Genomic DNA, 20,272 nt, shown 5'->3' with positions numbered 1-20,272 from the left:
ACCATACAAAAATTTTGAGGTTTGACAAATTTGTTCGCTGGGCGCAAGTCTAGCACAGGGCGCATGGTGAGATCCTTTTTGGATAAAAGGAAGTACACTGAATAAATACCCTTGTTTACCTGTAGAAGAAGTACGACTTCTATGGCGCCCTTTTCCTGCAGGATCTTGACCTCTTGCAGCAGGATGCGCAGGTGTTCTGGCATCAGGCTTCTTGATCGTGGAGGTCTGAATTGGGGGGGGGGGGGGTCCAGCAGAATTCTATGCAGTACCCCTGGGTGACGGTCTGGAGTATCGACTGGTCTGTTATCCCCTCTCATGCTTGAAGGAATGATGTTATATGTACCCCGACCGTGGAGGCATGTGAGGGGACCCGGATCTGCTGGTCATTTCTGACCTGAGGCTGGAGAGTCTCTAGGGGTGGAATTCCGGCCCCTTCCTTTTCCACGTTGTTGACCTCTTGGGGGATACGGGGTGACATAGCTGGTTCCCTGTGACGAGGACCAGTTATTTCCAGAGACATATTGTTTGTGAGGTGAGCAAGATTGGCCACGAAAGGAAGGTCGAGAACCGCCCCCCTCTTTGGGAAGGCCTCTGGGAGATTTGATCCAGGGTCTTGGGGGTGTCATGTTCCTTCTTAGCTGTTTCAAGCACCTCGTCAACGGCTTTCCCGAATAAGTTGGTCTCCTCCATCGGCTTATTTATCAATGAAACTTGGGTTTCTGGTTTGAAGCCAGAATTTCGTAACCAGGCGTGCCTCTTCAGGAGGGTACCTTGTGCCAAGGTCCTGCCAGCTGTTTCTGCAGCATCCAAAGTATTTCTGAGAGTACTGTGATTAACCGGTTTGCCCCCATCTACAACGGAAAGCAGGCGAGCCCGCAACGGTTCAGGGACTTCTTGAAGGCCTTCTTGTAGCATGTTCCATTGTACGTCTGAATAGCTAGCCAACAATGTTGTGTTGTTAGCTGTGCGAGTGGAGAATGCTGCGGTTGTTGTGACCCTTTGCGTATAACCTTTTGCACTCCTTGTCAGGGGGTGCTTCCCCTGTGGACAGGGGGACACCCTCCCTCTTCCTGGTTGTAGTTACCACCAGGGAATCTGGAGTAGCATGTCCCCTGATGTAGAGGTGATCAGAAGGGGAAGGGCGAAACAGTTTTTCAACTCTGGGATTGACAGCCCTGGTTTGGGCGGGTGTCAACAATGAAGGAGCCAAGTGTTTTTTGATAGAATTCAGCAATGGAATAGCCTGGCTGGCAAGTGGCTTTTCTTCTAGGATGTCCTCAACAAAATCGGCCTCTGGCACAGCTTCCTGAGTGGCAATCTGGAAATGTTCTGCTGCCCTCCTTCAGATAGCGTCAAACGCCATCTGGTCGTCAACTGGAGAGGCCTGTCGAGCAAGTTGGTGGGGGGGGAATCCATGCACAGGGCGTCAGGCTCCGGTGCTGGGGTAGGTGATGCCCAAGGCTGAAGGTCGACTGGCCGGTCGTGCTGGTCTTCCCAGCCTTCTGTGGTGTCAATGGGTTCATCCCCAGGATCCCCAAAGGGGTATTCATCTTGAATTAATTGGTCCAGAGGAATCTCATCATCATTGAGGTCATAAGTCTCTTCCTCCTGAGAGGAATCAAAAGTCTTTTGAAATTTTGCTACAGGAGTAAAAGGGCTCTCCTCTCGAGGCCTTTTGTGTGTGAACTTCTCTGAGAATTCCACACATCTCTCTAACCTATTCATACACCCCTCAAACTTCTCCCTGGTCCATAATGAGGAACCAGAGTCGTCTGGGGGTGGAAAAGGCTCTTCTAGCTGATCTCCTTCTCTAGAACGCCGAGATCTTTCCTTTAACGTCAAAGAAAGACACAGGGCTCTCTGAAAGGTCTTTGAGGTTCCGGTGGTTGTGGCGTGTCTTTGGACGCATCCTTCTGTCTATCTTTAGGTTTCGACGAGTCCTTAGGCCTATCTTTAGGTTTCAATGAGTCCTTAAGCCTGTCTTTAGGTTTCGACAAGTCCTTCGACTGTTCTCCCTGTTTTGCCGCCGAAACGATCTTAGCGATGCTTTCGGTAATACTTGGTGTCACAGGGAAATCTTTGGACTGGGCCGGCGGTTGCGCGGTTGTTTTCGGCATAACCAGGGCTTTGTACGGCGCCGGCGCCTTCTTCTGGTGTGTCTCAGAGGTCGCATGAACATTGGTGGTAGCACCTTTCATTTAGACTGCCCGGACGCATGCCGCACCTGCGGTTGCGGGGAGGGCTGCCGATCATGACGATCGGCGGGCACTGCAGAACGATCCGGTGTGCCCGTAGGCACTATGGAACGCTTTGACTGTTTTGTCAAAGACAGATCGGGGGTTGTGCGTTTAGTGTGGGAAGAATGTGTGTCCTTGTCGCCTGGATGTACAGTCCCCATAGCAGGACTCACATCGTGCCTATTGGGACCATGGACGGCCGGCGCGGAGCAAGATCGCTCTTCCGTGAGGTCAATGGCCTCCGCATCGGAGCCCTGGTCGTCACTAAGCCCCTCATCACACTCAGCGGATGCGGCAGCGGGGGGGGGACTACTCTCGGCCTGCGACATTCCGAAGGCTGCCCACCGCTTAAAACAGCACTCTTTTAGGGTCTTGGGAAACAGGAGCTTACAAGCCGCACAGGCTGCCTCGTTGTGTTTGAGAGGAAGACACCTATTACACTTAAGGTGTTTGTCTTTCCACAGGAATTTTGCCTTGCACGAAGGACAAAATGTAAATGGAGTCCTGTCCATAGCGCAGCAATAACACAGTGACGACAAGACCAAGGTATCAAAGAGAGAGGAATGGGAAAGGCATTCTTAAAAAGGAAGTGTCCACCCTGCCCCCAATCTCCCTACTGTGTAGGCCGTCCAGAAGGCCCAACCACGTGGTCGGCAGAGCCGACCGGGTCAACTGCCATCGAAGGTCTGTAGTAGCAGGCTTTGGCGGAGGTCAGGAAACAGCCTTCGAGGGAAGGGTACGGTATGAGAAGATAAAGGTCTATAAATATAAAAATATTGCAATGTCTCTTTAAGAGCTCCGCATAAGGCGACCAGTAAACTGGACAGAAAAAAACAATCTGAGGGACCTCGACACGTGAGGGATTTTGGGTACACTACACGTCACGTTAGGGATAGTGTTACAGGCATGCCCATGTCGACGTCCACTTTCGATTCTCGAAAGACAAGATGCAATACTCTGAGGTTACCATTGGATGTCGAACTATATGCACAGCATGTGATTCTAAGCAGATTAACAAGCATCAGAAATTCCGATACATTTTCTCACAGCTAGCCTTTTACAACTGATTCTAATTTCCAGGTGATCAAAGTTTTCCATCGTTTGATCTTGTTGAAGAAAGGAGTGTTTTTCAGTTACGCTGTGGGACAGCCCTTAGATTATTGAAACCGGTACCTTTAATCCACTAAATTGCCAAAGAAATCTCTAAAAGGATTGCACAAGTATTTGGGTAATTTGCGGACAGGTTTGCATTGCAATTACAAGTGTGACTAAAGCCAACAGCAAAATAAAAGGCAAAGATGAGCACATCTGTGAGGTCCACAGTAAACAGTACCTCTGCTAGAGAGGCAGCACACCTTTTCGATTTTTTCCTGACTGGTTTAACTACTTGGGTTCTGATATGAAGCCTCATCAGCGACATGAGCTGGCCCCGAGCACGACGGCCCATACAAAGGACCCTCTTTGGCCTGTCCGGCTGAGGCCACAGGGGTCTGGTGTCACTCCCCTCCTCTCGTCTCCTGGCACGCTCCCAATTCTTAGCAGCTGACAGTAAGAAAGATCCACCATGTGCCAACTCCCTCTCGGCCCGCGACCTTTCGTCTTGGTCCCGGGGCCTTTCCACTCACAAGCCTCCCTTGCCTCCCAGCACACGTTACAGCCCGCCCCCTCGCAAATTGGCCCTTATCTGGTCTTGTAACCTGCACGACCTTGAGCCATTCTCCCTGCATATGGTCCTCTGTGCCCTGCACAGCCAACTTCCTTGCATTAACTGACTATCACTGCTGAACTGCTACTCCTTCTGTTGCCTTCCACCCCTGGTGGCTCACCAGCTTGCTTCGAATTTCTTTCCACTTGCTTGCCGCCTTCGAACACTATTCCCACGATGAACTTTATACCTTTCCATTTCCTTATTCTGAATACCAAAATTTGATACTCTATTTTGAATGTCGGGTTGCTTTCTTGAAGCCCTATTAACTACTTAATTTACTTTACGGCTTGAAAACTCTGCATTACACGTGCATGTAAACCTGCACTCGGATTGTTTTTTGCTACATTTTAGTGGGTTCTATGTGATTTTACTGAAGAATTTTTATTCAAGGCATTTTTTACCGAAACAAGTTTACCAAAAAAAATTATTTTTTGTATTAGCCCCCGTTCCCCCATGTTTTAACCCCCAATGCCCTCCCCACCTGTTTTAACCCCTTATCCCTAACCCCCATATATAAATTAAAAATTAGTTCAAAAATGCCTTGAATAAAAAATCCTCAGTAAAAATCACATAAACCCACTAAAATGCAGCAAAAAAACATTGAGAGGGCAGGTTTACAGGATACCATTTAGTGCATTGCCTGTACCTCAAATCTAGAGGTTTTTAAGAAAACTTATTTTAGTGCATTGCTGGACTCTCTAAATTTTTTAAACCTACACTTTAGTGCTCTGCCTGATTGATTCTCAAATTTGGTTAACTGCTTTCTACTGCATTGCCTGAATCCTGGATTTAGATGTTTTCTTATAGTAACACTGCAGTGTTTTGCCTGAATCTACCTCATATGCTCCTGCTTGGCTGCTAGGCCGCCTAGTGAGTTACTTAGTACACTGTGTGGCTATCGGATGTGTGCCCCACCCCTGGGCATCCTTCTGCCCCCACCACCCTTCTTATGGTGCTCTCTATCTCACCCATCTATTCTAATTGCTACTATATTACCCATCCTCCCTCCCTTTCGAAGCCTGGAAGGAAAAAGTTTAAGAAGGGTCTCCTGATCTGAAACCCAGGTCTGCCCATTGCTGACACCTACGTCGATGCTCTCTCCAGGCAGACTATTACTGACATTCTCTTTGTCGTTCTGTCCCCTGACCTATGGACTCTGCATATGGTTTCTATCCTCGACCCTTTCTCTACTTCCATTAATGGTGGAACCAGATGGGAAGAGCTCTTGGCATACTTCCACATCATCCAGATATTTCATCAATGTCTACTTGAATGGCACTATCATGGCCCATGGCGCTCAGCCCAGCCTCCTCCTTCTTCATAGGCTGCTCCCATCCCTCATTAACATCCTCCCTTCTTCAGCCACTCCTCCGTCTTCCACCCCCCTTCCTCCTCGGCCCCTCCGGTGGTGGTACCTCGACCCTTTACCCCACTCTTGGAAAACCTTTAAAGGTGGCAACCAGCTTCACTTCACTACCCTCAATTCTCGCTCTGCTGTCAAACACTCCGACATCCGTCACCTCCTTGAAGACTTTGACCTTGATGTCCTCACGCTCACCGAGACATGGTTAAATGCAAGCTCTGTCACTGCTTTTGACCCTTTTTTTCCTGAGGGTTATAAGATCCTCTCCAAGTCCAGGCCTCACCGGCCTGGAGGTGGAGTGGCCCTACTAATCCCTGAATGGATCCCTGCCTCCATCATACCCATTCAATCCTACTCCTCCTTTGTCTGCAAGCTCTGCATCTCTCCTACCGTGTGGATCACTCTCGCTACCATCGACAGGACCCATGAGACGGTCTCCCTCTTCCAGTCTGAGTGGGCCGACCTCACCACTTCTCTCCTGACCTCTACCTCCAAGTTCCTCCTCCTGCGAAGATTTCAATGTTCATCTCTCCTGATGCAGCCTAACCCTTCAGCAACCTCTATGAGTCTTCCCCCTCACCATTTATCCTTCTGCACCACTCCCTCAGACGGGCACACTCTGGATGCACTCATCACAGCTGACCCCTCTCTCTAACCTTCTCAGTACCCCTCTCTCTTGGTCTGATCATTCTCTCCTCTCGAGCTCCTCGGTTCTCTGGCTAAGCTTCTGCCCGCACTACCAGCCTTCTTCTCCATCATCAGACCGATGAAGCGAGTGTCAGTTGCCGCCTTTGCCGCCTCTTTTATCCTCCCACCACTCCTGCTATTGACTCTCACTCCAACTCAGTCCTTGCTAACCTTCACCTCTCCATCTCCAACACCCTTAACATCCTTTCCACCGCCATGAGGATCCGCATGAAGTCTACCTCCAAGTGCAACAGTTGGTATGATTCTGACCTAGCCTCGCTGAAAAGCAAGTGCAGAGTTGCAGAAAGGAAGTGGTTGGCTTCACGCACATCCTCTGAAAAACTGGCTTGCCACCTGCTCCAAAGGCACTATAGACTCTCCAATCGGACCAAGAAGTGTGCCCATATTTAAGCCTGCATCTCTGGGGACACCAACAACTTCTGGTCTGAACTTTTCAAAATCTTTACGGAACTAGCCTATCCTAAAGCAGTCCCTACTTCTCCCCTTCCTTCGAAGGCCCGCTGCATGGATTTGGCCTCAAACCTCAAAACCAAAACTCAGGACATCCTGTCCTCACTTTCCTCTACTTCCATCCCTCCTCCACCATCTCCACCCCTCCTATTCTCCTCCTCCTCACCCATATCACCCAATGAGGTTACCAAGACTGTTTGCTCTATGAAAGTCTCCTCCAAACAGGTGTCTCCATGCTCCTCTAAAACTATCAAAGACAACATTGCCGCCCTCGCTCCCTCTTTGGCTCAGTTCTGCAATCACTCTTTAGCCACTAGTTCCTTCCAATTACCTCTCAAGCACTTCCTTGTGCACACCCTCCTAAAGAAACCATCTGCGGACCCTACCTGCCCAGCTAGCTACCGCCCCATCTCCACTACCCCCCCTTCTTAGGAAAATAGAAGCTGGCCACCTCCCAATTTTCCCTTCACACTAAATCCGTTTGCTGTCCCCACGACCAGAGGCACGTAAACTGCTCCCCTGAACACCTGTGATGACGTGCTCTCTAACTTGACTCCAACTCACCTTCTGTTCTCATCCTTCTTGATCTATTTTCTGTCTTTGACAGAGTCAACCACTCCATCATTTTAAATTGACTTTGTGATCCTCTAGGCATCACATACCGGGCACTGGCGTGGTTTACCTCGTTCCTTTCGAATCGGCCCTCCCATGTTCAAATGGGCCCTCGTCTCTCCTCTACCTCAATCTCTACCTGCGGCGTCCCTCAGTGTTCTATCCTATAGCCATGGCTTTTTAACATTTACTTTGCACCTCTTGCCCAATTGATCTCCACCTTCGCACCTCACTTCCAGTGTTATGCGGAAGACACTCAGCTCTCCTTTAAGCTTCCCTCCTTTACCGATTGTCTGACTGCTATCCAGGCATGGTGTTCTGACGATGATCTCTGTTTTAACGCCAGCAAGAACGAGATCCTTCTGATTGGAACACCCCCACCAACCCCCTCCCCTTCTCTCTGGCCTCTCTCCTTGGGCCGCCTCACCCTGTTGTGAGGCAAGAAACATGGGAGTCATCTCCTTCTCTCATATTGCTGACCTTTCCAAGCAGGCTCATTTTCAGCTTCACCTCAGAGAAAGACTCCCCTTCCTTACCTTCCCCCAGAAACTCAATGTTTCCAGGGATCTGGTTCTCTCCAGGCTGGACTACTGCAACAGCCTCTTCCTCACACTACCTCTTTCCTCCGTCAACTAATCCAGAATAGGATGGCAAGAATTATCCTTGGCCTCTCCAATGGCTTCCGGTGGCTGCAAGGATCAAATTCAAGGACCTCTGCATTGTCCACAAGGCTTTCTGGGGCCTGGGACCACGCTACATCCAACTTTCTCTCCCTAAATACCTCCCTGCTAGAGCGCTTTGGTCCTCTAGCTCCAACTCTCTGCAGGTCAGACGTTTCTCCAGGCAGAGAGTGTGGATAGATTGCTTTCTTTGGAAGGAGCTTCCCTCTGGAAGGGCCCCTCTGCCCCTCTCAGACTTGAGCCGGATCTCCTCAAGTTCCAGAAGCTTCGCAAGACCTTCCTCTTCTCCTCTTCCTTCCCTCTCCCTTGCTAACCCCCCCCCCTGCTGTTGCAACTGGACACCTGGTCCTTTCTGAGTCATACAGGGGGCAGGCCCTCCATCGAACAGTCTGCCACAGCACCACCCTACTAGCAATTGCCTTCGGCCACCCTTCCCTGACTTGACTACCGAGTCTGGTTCACCCCCACCCCATACTAGCTGACCCTTATTCCTGTTCCCCTGATACACGTGCCCTCCAGGCTCATCCGTAGCACTTACCCCTGCCCCCACCCCTCCCTTCCGTCTTCCACCCCCTCCCTCTGCCTTCCCCTCGCCCTGTCCTTTCCCACCCTCCTTGCACTTCATGTTTTCTGCACTTGCACGATCCGAACGTCACAAGGCCTAGTAGGACTGTTTGTTGTTTTTATCCTCCTCTATTCCCCCTGGCCCTTTAGTCTTGTGGCACTAGGAAACACTTTCTGCGGTATAGGTGCCATACAAATGTTCAATAAATAAATAAGATGTCACCAGAGAGCGCCAAGCCACTCAGGGTAAAAGTTGCCCCAAGGTCACCCTATTCTCTATGCAAGTAACCCTTCCCAGGTAGCTCTGTGTGTTCCACTAGTTGGTGGCGGATTCTAGTGGAGGAACAGCTTGCTGTACTACCGTGGTGTTCTAGAGAGAATCATGTGCTCAGAATTCAGTTTGGGCTCACTATGCAGCTAAGCTTTGTTCCTTCTGAGAGAATGAACGGGATATAGGTGTAATCATGTGTGGTGAAGGCCTCTGCCTGCCTCAGAGAGCAATGACTGAAGAGGCCAATATAAGATATGTCTGGCTTGTGACTGGGTGGGCCCGGACCCAATTAGAATACAGATTACGAGTGAAATCCCGGGAAGCAACAAAGCAAGGTTTGAAAGTGGCAGCCTCTCAGTGATTATGTGGCCAACAAGTAGGCAGAAGGATGCCACCTTGTGATTGGAAGTGTAGTATTCACCCAGCTCCAAAGTGTCCTACGTCACTGATCAATCTGAATCCTGATCTGGTTGAACAAAGGAAGTTACAGAGGGAAGTCGTCGACAACCTGCAGAGGACCACAAGCAAGCTGTGCTGGCCTTCATCTTGCCAGATGGAAAAGAGGGACCGGCACCCCAGTTCTTGACCCAGTGGTCAGTCAGGACACAAGCCCAATGGATCCCCCTTCTCTCATAACACTTGCCAGCTCATCCATGCACATTTCCAACAAGACGTTAGTACCAGGAGCAAGGAACACCCAGATCACTAGTAACAGACTGAGTCAAGGCCGGTCATTACAGAAACAGATCAACCAAAGAAAAGCAAAAGAATTGTTGGGACTCTGACAAGTCCTAGCCCAACCAAGATTGCGACAACTGAAAGAAATATTTCATTGTCCTGCATCAGAATCATACTAGCCAGCTGCACCCTACTCCACCAACAGCAGTTCCTTGCCTTTCTTGATTCCGCGCCATGGCCAGTGCAGACGTTCATCTCCACTGGAACCGTCTCTAGCAAGCAGACTGGGATTGCCATGGCTTGCCATCAACATTACGAGGGTGAAGGGTTTGGGCACTGAGAGCTAGGCGCATCGAAGATACCAACTTGCAAAGGTGGAACGGACATAATTGAATTTATCTTTAACATCAGGTCTATACTTAACAATATGGGTACCATATTATCAGCACCAGCATACCCTTGAGTCCATCAAAGACTTTCTCCCACTTATTTATATGAACGACTTACTCCTGGTTAAGTGGCAAGAGGTCCAAAGACAAGGGTCTGCAACCTTTGACTATACAAATGTTTTGGACTTCAACTTCCATCATCCCTAGTGTGATGAATCTGATGGAGTCATCACTGTTTTCCCGGCTGTGAACTCCTCATGTGGCCAGAGAACGGCAGCCACTACCTAATCCTGACCCTGGGGGCTGCTGTATGAGGGAGGATCACATGGGGGGATAACCTCCGGGGAGATACCCAGAGTCCATTGGGTGATACCCGCTTATCCCCCTTTTAGGATGAATCCGCCATTTGTAACAATCTAATGGCCCATTGTGATATCTACCCTCTTTCACCCATAGAGAATAGTGGAAAGCATTGGTCACATCCCAAAGGCCAACTCTCAACTACACTTTGACAATGGGTCCCCCCCTTTCTAGAGTAAATCAAGAAATCTTGCCTTTACAGTATTCAAGTCAGGCTCCCACCTTTAACCCAAACAGCCACAACCTGTATACGGCCCTTTGTTTCTAATATGCTTCATTGTAAACATTGTGTGGAAAAACATTTGAGAAGTAGAAGCCCATTGACATCCAATGACTCCAATTCCCATAATCATTAAGGTACTGAGACGAGGAGGAGGATGAGAGAGTTTGAGCAGAGTGACCAGTGGCCAAGTACAATGCACAAGTTGGTTGTTTTTCAGAGCCTGCATCTGCCCACACAAAGAGCAGTATTGCAGGAGAGGACGGTACACTCCAGGAGGAGGATCTAAAATATGAGACACAAAAGGGATTACCAGGAAAGAAGAGATGCGAGGAGCTGCACAGAAGCTCCTGGATGTCAGGCCGCTCATGGAAGCAGCATTCATCTGTCCGGAGCGAGAGAGGAAATCAGCGTGTGACTGTAGAGCCGCACCAAAGGATGGAGAGACCTCCATTGACTCCAGGTTGGAAACTGAACGAAGCAGCTGTTCCACAAAGGCAAGAGCAGAGTCAGAAATGTAGGACGAGGCCGGTGAGTCGACCCAAAGCATCTGGGGACCCGGAACGTACCGACAAGAGCGCCAGCCCGTATTTGATAAACATGAAGTTGCTCAAAAGAGTGTAATAAGAATATTTGAATGCAGTCAAGACAAAGTATTACCGCAATACCAAAGAAGAAGCATGTTTAAGATTGTTAATGAAAAAAGCCTAAGAACAATATTTGAATGCAGTCAAGATAAAGTGTTATCACAATACCCAATAAGAAGAAGGTTTTTATCCAGAAAAGATACAGTGCCAAGAGGAACCCCAACCCAATACAAGGGTGATGCCAGAGTGGAGGAGACGTTTGAGCAAGTGCTACCTTAGGCAAATATACCAAGTACCTCACGATATAAGCCATTTTTGAAAAGCCAAGGAATTGAGAATCAATTAAGAGAAGTCTTGGCAGGCAAGTACAACAGGCAGTTGAAGCAATGTAATGATTCCTGGCAGGCGACTACACCAGATAATTGAAATTAAAGGAACTACAAAAGAATCCCTGGCAGGCGAGTATACCAGGTGCATGAGATTGAATGAAGAATCCTAGCAGGGGAATATACCAGGTTAAAGGAAAACTTACAGAAAGAAAGGGACTATAAAAAAAACCCTGGCAGGCAAGTTTACCGGGTGGATACGATTTAAAGAAGATTCCTGGCAGGGGAGTACACCAAGAAACCTGCAGAGTTAAAGAAAATCTTACAGAAAGACTGTTGCAAAACTTGTGATTTAAACAGGAACTTTGTGAATCCAGTGAAGAAACAAAGGGAACTGGTAAAGTGGTACTTTCCCCATTCGATTCAAGAAAGAAGGGAAGGGAAGCGAACCTCCCCCCTGCATCCAAGGTCTTTACCTTGGAGAACATTCTGTTGGAGTCACCATTAGATTTTCCGTTTTGTTAACACTTTTTGCCAACACCAAGAAAAAGACATTTCCTTGCACCCTTTCTTGTTTTGTTTTAGTTTGAGGGTCAGGATAGGAGGTTTTGGACACAAACGGATTTTCAGTTTACTGACTTCCTGACACAGACTGATCCTTAGTTTTTATTTTTTAGGTAGGGAAGTTCCTCTTAGAATAGGGCCAGTTAGGCAGTTTCCCAACCCATTTTTATTTCAATAAATGTCTTTACTTCAGAATATGAATACCTTGTGTCCGACTCATTTTCTGACCCCTCACACGAGCCACTGTATTCAATTGTGAAGGCGTCTTAGTGCAAAACATCTGGGTAGCCACAAGTTGCAGAACCTTGTACCAAGGATATCAACAGCCAACATGAAACCAAACCATACACTACCAGATCTCAACACCACATGACAGCTACTGACCGAAAGCGCACCAACAGTCAGTGACCGGTTTCTCCGAACAGAAGCTGCCAACAGCACATCAAAGCTCTCTTGCTCTTCTCCCTCTCAACCCCACTAACAAATCCCAAACCCCCTGCCATTGCAGATCTGCCAGGGTGCCAAGAGACCACCCAAATAGCGACAGTTAGCAGTACAAGCCCCTTTAACATAAAAGCAGACTGGATGCTCAAAGGAGCCCTTTAACTGGGCATTTTCAAGTAATACAATGTGTATTGTCAAAGCACTGAAACTCAGAAACACTCCTTCAACACAAGACTGTTTACCTGTAAACTGCATAACATTTTACTTACCTTCATAGAAGATTAATATTATCTTTAACATGTTTGTGTTGACGTTTCGTTGATGAATGTTATAGGTGTTACACTATAAACAGAACTACTCCGCCCCCGTCTCAAAGTTGACCTCGCCTCATCAGCCAATGCTTCACATACTGGGCCAGAGAAAGCTTAAGGGAAGCCATGTATACTGGGCCAGCAAAAGCTTAAGGGAAGCCATGTATACTGGGCCACCGAAAGCTTAAGGGAAGCCATGTTGCCTTGTTTGAGGTCAGTCCTGTGAGAAACCATTGTAAGAATATTCATCTATGTAAGTTGCATTTTCAAAGAGTCAAGGATGTGGAAAAGGAGGATCGTCCATGCTTTGTCACTGAAGACATGGGTTTCAGGATCTCTGAAGCTGGGCCCCCTTGCTTTGTGAACATAACTTTGCAATATTTTGAAATATTCTTTGCGGAAAACGGATTAGAACACTGTCATTGTCTTCAAAAAATCATGCGCTGAGCAATGTGCGTGCTGTCACTTGCTTGTATTCTCTAGACCACATCATCATTACAGTTATGTTTTTAAATAAAAAAAACTAAAAGATTATGCAACTCAAGACCCTCACGATCCTCACCTGTCGTAAGGCCTTATTTGCAGCCATGTAGTTTTCTTCAACGTCAATGTTAACAAAATTCCTCGCACTCGACAGTCGTTCAAGTAGCTCGTCTTTTTGGATACGCATTTGGGCAAGAAAGCATTCTGTGCCTATTGGATGAAATGGAAAGAAAAGCAAACTTGATAATAGGTCACAAAAACCATATAGAAAAATTCAGTTTAGTATGATCCTTGAAGGTACAGAGAAATTGAAGTCTACAGCATTCTTATGAAACACAAAAGGTGATGGCCTATTGTCATCATGACAAGCAAAAATGCTATTTTGCCAGTGTTGGAAATAAGTTAAACCCCTGAAATATCCAATACATCCAAACAAATAATATTACTCAGTAAAACAAACAAGTTTTTTTCTTAAAGAGACATTGTCAGTGTCTTAAATCAAGGTTCTATGTAGTGAGCCACTTCACCCAGAGGCTAGACCCGTTCTACAAGTGTTCTGCATGAACTCATAATAGAGTTTACTTAATAAATTGTCTCTTAATGCAGGAATTGTGTGGTAATAACTGTGGCTATACCCATCTAGTTAAATGACTGGGTAAGAAGTAACACAATTTTAATTGTTTTCAATAAGGTTTGCATATCACTGGCTTATTCTATATTGAGACTCCCCCGCGTCACTAAGCAGTACAGCAACTAGCAACAACAAAAGCCACAGACCCTACTAACAAATACATACGATCAGGCCTCAAAACGTGCACTCCCCACTAGCTAGTGATAATTGACTCTTGGTGAGTAAGAAGTGGTGTATGTGGGGAATTGAGGAGTCAAGTGATTTAATGCCCGGCTAGTAACTTGCAACCTGAAAAAGAGCCCTTATGTGAAATAAATCCCATCAAAGGGAATGCATTATTATACAGTGAATAATCCTGGAAGATAAGCATGTTATGCAGAGTAATGCATGCCAGATAAAGCAATGCAGTAATCTCTTTAAAATAAGGCTTACCAAGTCTCCTGAAGCCAGGCACAAGGTCTACAAACGTAGCAGCGTTGTCGCAAAGAAGGGAGGGGAGGTGATAACGGAATTGGTGCCCAAGCGTCAACAAGTGGTGGGCAATGTACATGCAGTTGTTGTGATGGATGGCTGTTATCTGTGGTAATTTTTGGAGATTCTCTCTGCAGGAAGGAAAGACCATGCTGAAACAATAGAGCTAGACCAAACATTGATATAGACATGAAAATGTAAAAGAATGCCCACCTGGAAGTATGACAATATTGCTAAATCTTCCTCGCCCCCCAATCCCGTTCACAATTTCCAAATCTAAGTAAAAGTCCATTACTCATTTGTATGGCTGCCCCAATACTGTAAGGAAGGCATGGCATCAACAGTAAGACAGCCACAAGTGACCACAGTTCAAGGGTGTTTATTGAACTTCAAAACGGGTTTGAAAAACGCTTATCTAACACTAAATCTAAAGATGGGAGCAAGCTACGACCATCAAATAATAATGCAGTCCTAGTGGTGTCTTGTCAAAACAAAAGGGCCTATACTAAAAAAGCCTATTGCCAATCCTTACCTCCAAATACAAATAGTCTGGGAAACAATGATCTATAAAAGAACGAAGTGTTCAAGAAATTATATGTCAGGATGTTCAGGCAGTTGGCCTTCCTTCCCCACGTTTTCAGCACAGGACAAGGTGGCACACTCGAGCTTAGCACAGTCTCTGGCTTCTATAGCACAAGGGTACAGTTCAAACATTAGCATCAGGGCCTTTTGTGCCCAAGTCTCTTTGCCTTTCAAAGTATCTTCCTTCAGAAGGCTTGATATGACAAACAATAGATTATTTTCCTCTTAGGATTTCACACATACTCAATTTCTCAGGTGATTCACTATTCACCTCGGATCCCCTTCAGCCGGGCTCGGATCCCCTTTAACACAATGTTTGTAGGATTTACATGTGTTCAATTTCTTGGGTGATTCACGGTTCAACCCGGATCCCCCCCCCAGCCGCGCTCTGATCCGTTTTAACTAGGGGTGTACCGTATAGTAAATTTACTATTCGGCCGAAACCGAATAGTTACCGAATAGTAGGTTACTACTGGAAATGTGTCAAGATATGCATAACAAGCCAAACCTATAAAAACGTACATATTTACGGTAAACTGCCCTCAAACTTTGCACTTGTTATTCCTCAATCAGTTTATCCTCATACCTTTGTCAGCAGGGAGGGATGTTGCCGCATTAATGCTGCTCTAGTGCTTGTCTCAAAATGTTACACTGGATCCTGGGATTTTAATAAATGAAAATGTGGACTTTAAGGTAACGGATGACGACCTGTTCTTAATTTTTAACACAAAATAGTGCACAGAGCACATATCCTGTGAACAGTCAATCATTTCAGTGAGAGAATCCATATTCTAAGAAAAGTACATTAAAATGGGTATCTCAGAAATCGATCAGTCAGGAAAAAGTACACTTACTTGTGGTACGTTGGTACAACATCATAAAATAAATGGAAAATATTCCTCACAGTGTAGAAAAGCTGAATGGCGCTGCAAGACAAAAAGAAAAAACATTTAGTAAGAGGGCAAAAAGACAAAACCTCCCCTGATAGAACTACACTAGAGAGATTAAGGCAACAAGAAAGGCAGCATGAAGATCGAATCGGACTATCTGGGCCCATCTCTGTTCCGTGGCAATTCCAATTTACTTTGCTATGATTGAAGAGGTTGCCACGATTGACCAACAGACAACCTGCTGCTGAAACCCAGAGAATTGCCAACTGTTTGATCAAGAAAATTGGTATTGTTGCCATGAGGGAAGCGATGTGCAACCCTCAGCAAAAAACGGAGATGAAAATAACATGCATAATTAATTGGCAACATCCGGTCAAGTCCTCACCACTGTTCACCACTCGATGCAGCCTCTGTGAGTGTGGCATAGGCAAGGTCCATCAACTTCTGCACCGATTCACTAATGCGGCATGCCGGCAAGGACAAGGTGTGCTGGCTCAGTTTGTTTTCAATCTCCAAGTGGGCTGACAGCTTGTCATGGGTTTTGGAAACCATTTGCATCTTGAGCCGGTCCCCAGAGCCAGGACTAGGCAGTTTATGGACACTAACCTTCGATTCTGGGGTGATCTAAAAATTGAAAAAACAAAGAGGCAAAATTAAAATAAGAAACCAATTTTAAAACAATTTTCAGTTCAAGCAGGATTCCTCAGTATGGAGTGTAATATGTAAAATGTACACACAAAACAACGTTGCCGAATTGAATACTCCTTTCAGGGGAATTTTAGGGCAGTGAGGAAAAGCATAGCTAACAATTATGAAAATATCTCTTAATTTAAAGGGGTTTAGATTGCAGCCTACCATGCAGAGGAAGCCTCTAAGGGTTTTAGTATCAGCATCTTTGCCACTGCTTCATGATGCGGAAAGAGCGGTCAACGCAAAAGCAGGCGCCGGAAAGGCATATAGCTTACACTTTAGAGAAGTACGCTACCCACCATATAACAGAACTTTCCCCTACAAAAACTGCAAAGGTAATTTCCAAACCCTACATTTTCTCACATACCTTTCAACATGCATTTTACATATCTCCCGCGGCAGTTACTATATTAACAAATTAGACACCAGATCGACCAATAGGGAATCAACATGTCCTTCATAAGTGACAAAACGGACATCCACCACAAGATACATGTGGCAATTTGTGATAAATACGCCCCACTTAGAATTAAGACAAGAAAAAAATCCAAATCTTGGTACACTCCTGCACTCGGCCTTATGCGAAAACAAGTTCGCCAGGCAAATAAACACTGGAGATCCTCTAAATCAGCTGAAGATGCAGTAAAGGCGAAAGCCCGAATAAAAGATAAGAATGCCCTTTTTGTGGCCAAAAACATTTCCTCCAAGAAGAAATTAAGCTTGCAGGTAATCAGGCAAAAGCCATGTTTAATGTAGTGACAAGGTTTAGGAACCCAGAATGTATGGCAGTACCGACTGCTGACTCAAAGGAACAGGCAAATAAGTTCAATGATTTTTTTGAAGAAACAAAATCATGGATATTCAGGAAAGTATCACTGAATTGATAACTGAGGAAGGATGGGGAGAAGTGGTAGAAGGGGGAGAAGTGGTAGAAAGCGAGGAAAATCAGGAGAACTTTCAATTCCAACCTATTAAGAAAGAAGATATAGAAGCTTTAATACTTAAACTAAAACCTACTAAGGACTTGGCTTTTCCTATACCAGCATGCACTGCCATTCGCCTAGCAACCAACCTTACCCCTTTTTTATCAATCTTTGTAAATAAATCTCTATCAGAGGGTTATGTTCCTTGCTCACTTAAGCGAGCAGTGGTAAAACCGCTATTGAAAAAGCCCAAATTGGACCCCATTATACTAAAAAATTACCGCCCTGTGGCCAATTTATGTTGGCCTACTAAAATCCTTGAAAAAATTGTTTGTAATCAATTTCAGCAGTTTGTCGACAATAAAGACATCCTGGACGAACATCAATCAGGATTTCGCCCTAATCATGGGACAGAGACTGCCTTATTGGCAGTCCAGGATGACTTATTAGAAGCTGCGGGCAGAGGAAGCAACACAATATTGTTGATGCTCGATTTGTCGGCAGCATTCAACACAATCAACCACAAAATTATACTCCAATGGATTGGAAGTATAGGCAGAGCAGCTAAAGTTGTGGTTGATTGGTTCGATTCCTTCCTACAAGATAGAACTCAACAGGTGGCCCTGGGAGCATTCCTCTCAGAGTTAATACAACTGAGATGTGGAGTCCCCCAAGGCTCAGCGCTGTCACCTCTGATTTTCAACCTATACATTCGACCATTGTTTGACATCCTGAGGAAACATGGTCTGCGTTTCCACTCTTATGCTGACGATACGCAGATCTATGTGGAGACAGATAATCTGCCGGAGACATTTGAAAGGATAAACCGGTGTATGCAGGATGTCAAAAAATGGATGGCTTGCAACCAGTTACAGCTTAATGCAGCCAAAACGGACGTAATCCTGTTCAGATCAGAAAAGAAAAATAGAAAGTAAAGAACCCACATAACTCCACAGAGCCTGGGTGAAAACATCCCATTTTCGAGGAAGGTAAAAAATCTTGATTGTATCTGGCAAGAAAACCTGGCTAGTGAAGCACAAGTTGGGGCAAAAATAAAAGCGGTATATTATGCCCTGCGCCTGCTTAGGAATGTACTTCCTTTCTTAACACTCCAAGATCAGCCAGTGGTGGTGGGAGCCTTGGTAAATGCTCATCTTGACTATTATAACAGTCTCATGACAGGGATCCCCAAGAAACAAATGTCAAGACTACAAAAGGCCCAGAATGCGGCAGTGAGGTTAACCGCAGACCTGGGCATAAGAGACAGCGTTTCCACATCTCGGAAAACATTCCACTGGCTGATGGTAGAGGACCGTATTAAATTCAAGGTGGCGAGTCTGGTTTATAAATGTTACCACAAACTCGCACCCAGATACCTGAATATGAGAATTCACCAGTATCACTCCACCAGAGACCTCAGTTCAGGAGACAAACACCTGTTGTGTCCCTCGGACAAAATTCACTTCTAAAGGAGACAGAAGATTCTCGGTGTTCGGCCCTAAGCTATGGAATCAACTGCCGGTTGGCATTCGTTCATGCACCACACTGACAAAGTTTAGAAAAGAATTAAAAACATTCCTATTTAAATGAACCCAAGTAATTATGGTGACCCTAAGCCTCCACAGCTAAATTTATAACATATAGCGAACATCTGCGCCAGAATGCAATTGCTGCTTGGTGCGCGTTAGAAATGAATCAAAATCAAAATACATCTAAACAAGCCCAATAATTGATTTCAAAGGGAAAGATTATGTACATTGCGATGGTTCACAAGTGTGCATGCTTCGCTCATCTCTCCTTTGAGAAATTTCAGGCAAGAAATTGACACCTTTTCAGGTGGTTCATACTAGGGTACCTTCACAGTGTTGTGTATTTCAGACGTCATTAGGTTTCGAGCAGCCACAATCACATCCTGGCATTTTTTGCTGGCGAAGTGAGCATTAACATTCCGTGCGTACTTCAACAAATTGGTGGAATCAGCTCTTAAGTACTTCATGTCCTTTAAGGCACTTTCAAACTTCTCTGTGGTCTTAATCACCTGGAAAAGAGAAAGGAGGCAATATCATAGTGTCCCCTCTCGCCAAACTTCTTCGACAGAACTGTGCTCAGACCTGAAAAAGCAATGAAACTTCTACAAACAAAGCAATTCGACTGTCTCCATTTTTGTTAAAACTATGAGAATCGCACTCATTGAGGGAAATGAGAAAGTTAGTATTTGTGTAAAAACTTAGCGAGAACATGGAGAACCCAGTTTTGTTCCCACCTAATTGCTTTGTAAGGGCTCAAAACTCATGTAGCAAATTTGCAGTATTACAGGCAGGCATGACACCTATCATTTTTTTCGATATACATCTTATGCCACTGGATGAGTTTGTTCCTTTTCTTGCAAGTTTATATATATCTAATGTCTCTCAGTGGTTGCCGGTATCAGTCTTCTTTGTTATGGTTTAGTTACCAGGCTGTTGCTGCCCTGAATCCGACATGAAGTGCCCTTCAGTATTACTTTTCTATGACTCTCTAAATAATGATATGCGTAATCAGCAGAGTCCGTACAAGATGTTAGGGGTCCTGTGTGATTAAAGTGTGCAGTTAAGTCCACCCACAACTAGGTAGCAGGGGTACGCCATAGAGCAACCAAGGAGGCACTCTCAGGAGTGGAGCAAGGTGGTTAAAAATGCCCAGTAAACACTTTATAAGATTCAATAAGGAACTGTACACACAATATACCAGTCAAAATATCTTCATCTTTGTAGTGCAGGTAAACAGGCAATGCAGAATTGCAGGTAAGTCCTTTTCTAACATGGGTATAGTTGCAATATTTCGGATGGGACCTACACAAGTTAGCCTCAGTTCAGGATCCATAAAAGTAATTGTGGTAGTGTAACTATATCCATTCTTAACAGACAAAAGTTACATATGTTGTAAGATATACTTGTAACAGTGTTGGTCCAATTAAGTGATTCTGTAACTGAATAACACTGTAGATTATGACCAATAGAGTGTGCTGCCCTTCAATTACTTACTGTAGTCTAAAAGTATAACTAACCTAGTCTTATTCCCCAAGAATATCATATTGCCATGCTGAATGTATACATTTAGGTTGGACTACCCATAGCTTGCTGAATGCTCC

The 20,272-nt window shown here is 45.6% G+C and overlaps 1 protein-coding gene across 1 annotated transcript in view; it reads right to left on the bottom strand.

Annotated features, from left to right (window-relative positions):
• The window catches only part of ZW10 (zw10 kinetochore protein), a 270,359-nt gene that overhangs the window by 44,065 nt on the left and 206,022 nt on the right, over positions 1–20,272 (bottom strand). The window contains exons 9-13 of the mRNA XM_069614236.1: positions 18,998–19,180; positions 15,915–16,153; positions 15,494–15,565; positions 14,019–14,188; positions 13,035–13,165 (exon numbers count right to left, since the gene is read on the bottom strand). Coding sequence (XP_069470337.1) covers positions 13,035–13,165; positions 14,019–14,188; positions 15,494–15,565; positions 15,915–16,153; positions 18,998–19,180 — 795 coding nt within the window. The remainder of the gene's footprint in view (positions 1–13,034; positions 13,166–14,018; positions 14,189–15,493; positions 15,566–15,914; positions 16,154–18,997; positions 19,181–20,272) is intronic.

Source organism: Ambystoma mexicanum, chromosome 9 (assembly GCF_040938575.1).
Source record: "Ambystoma mexicanum isolate Mex_15411 chromosome 9, UKY_AmexF1_1, whole genome shotgun sequence".
NCBI classification, from domain to species: Eukaryota; Metazoa; Chordata; class Amphibia; order Caudata; family Ambystomatidae; genus Ambystoma; species Ambystoma mexicanum.
Note: the sequence above shows the minus strand (reverse complement) of the source record. Positions and strands in the feature narration are given on the sequence as shown.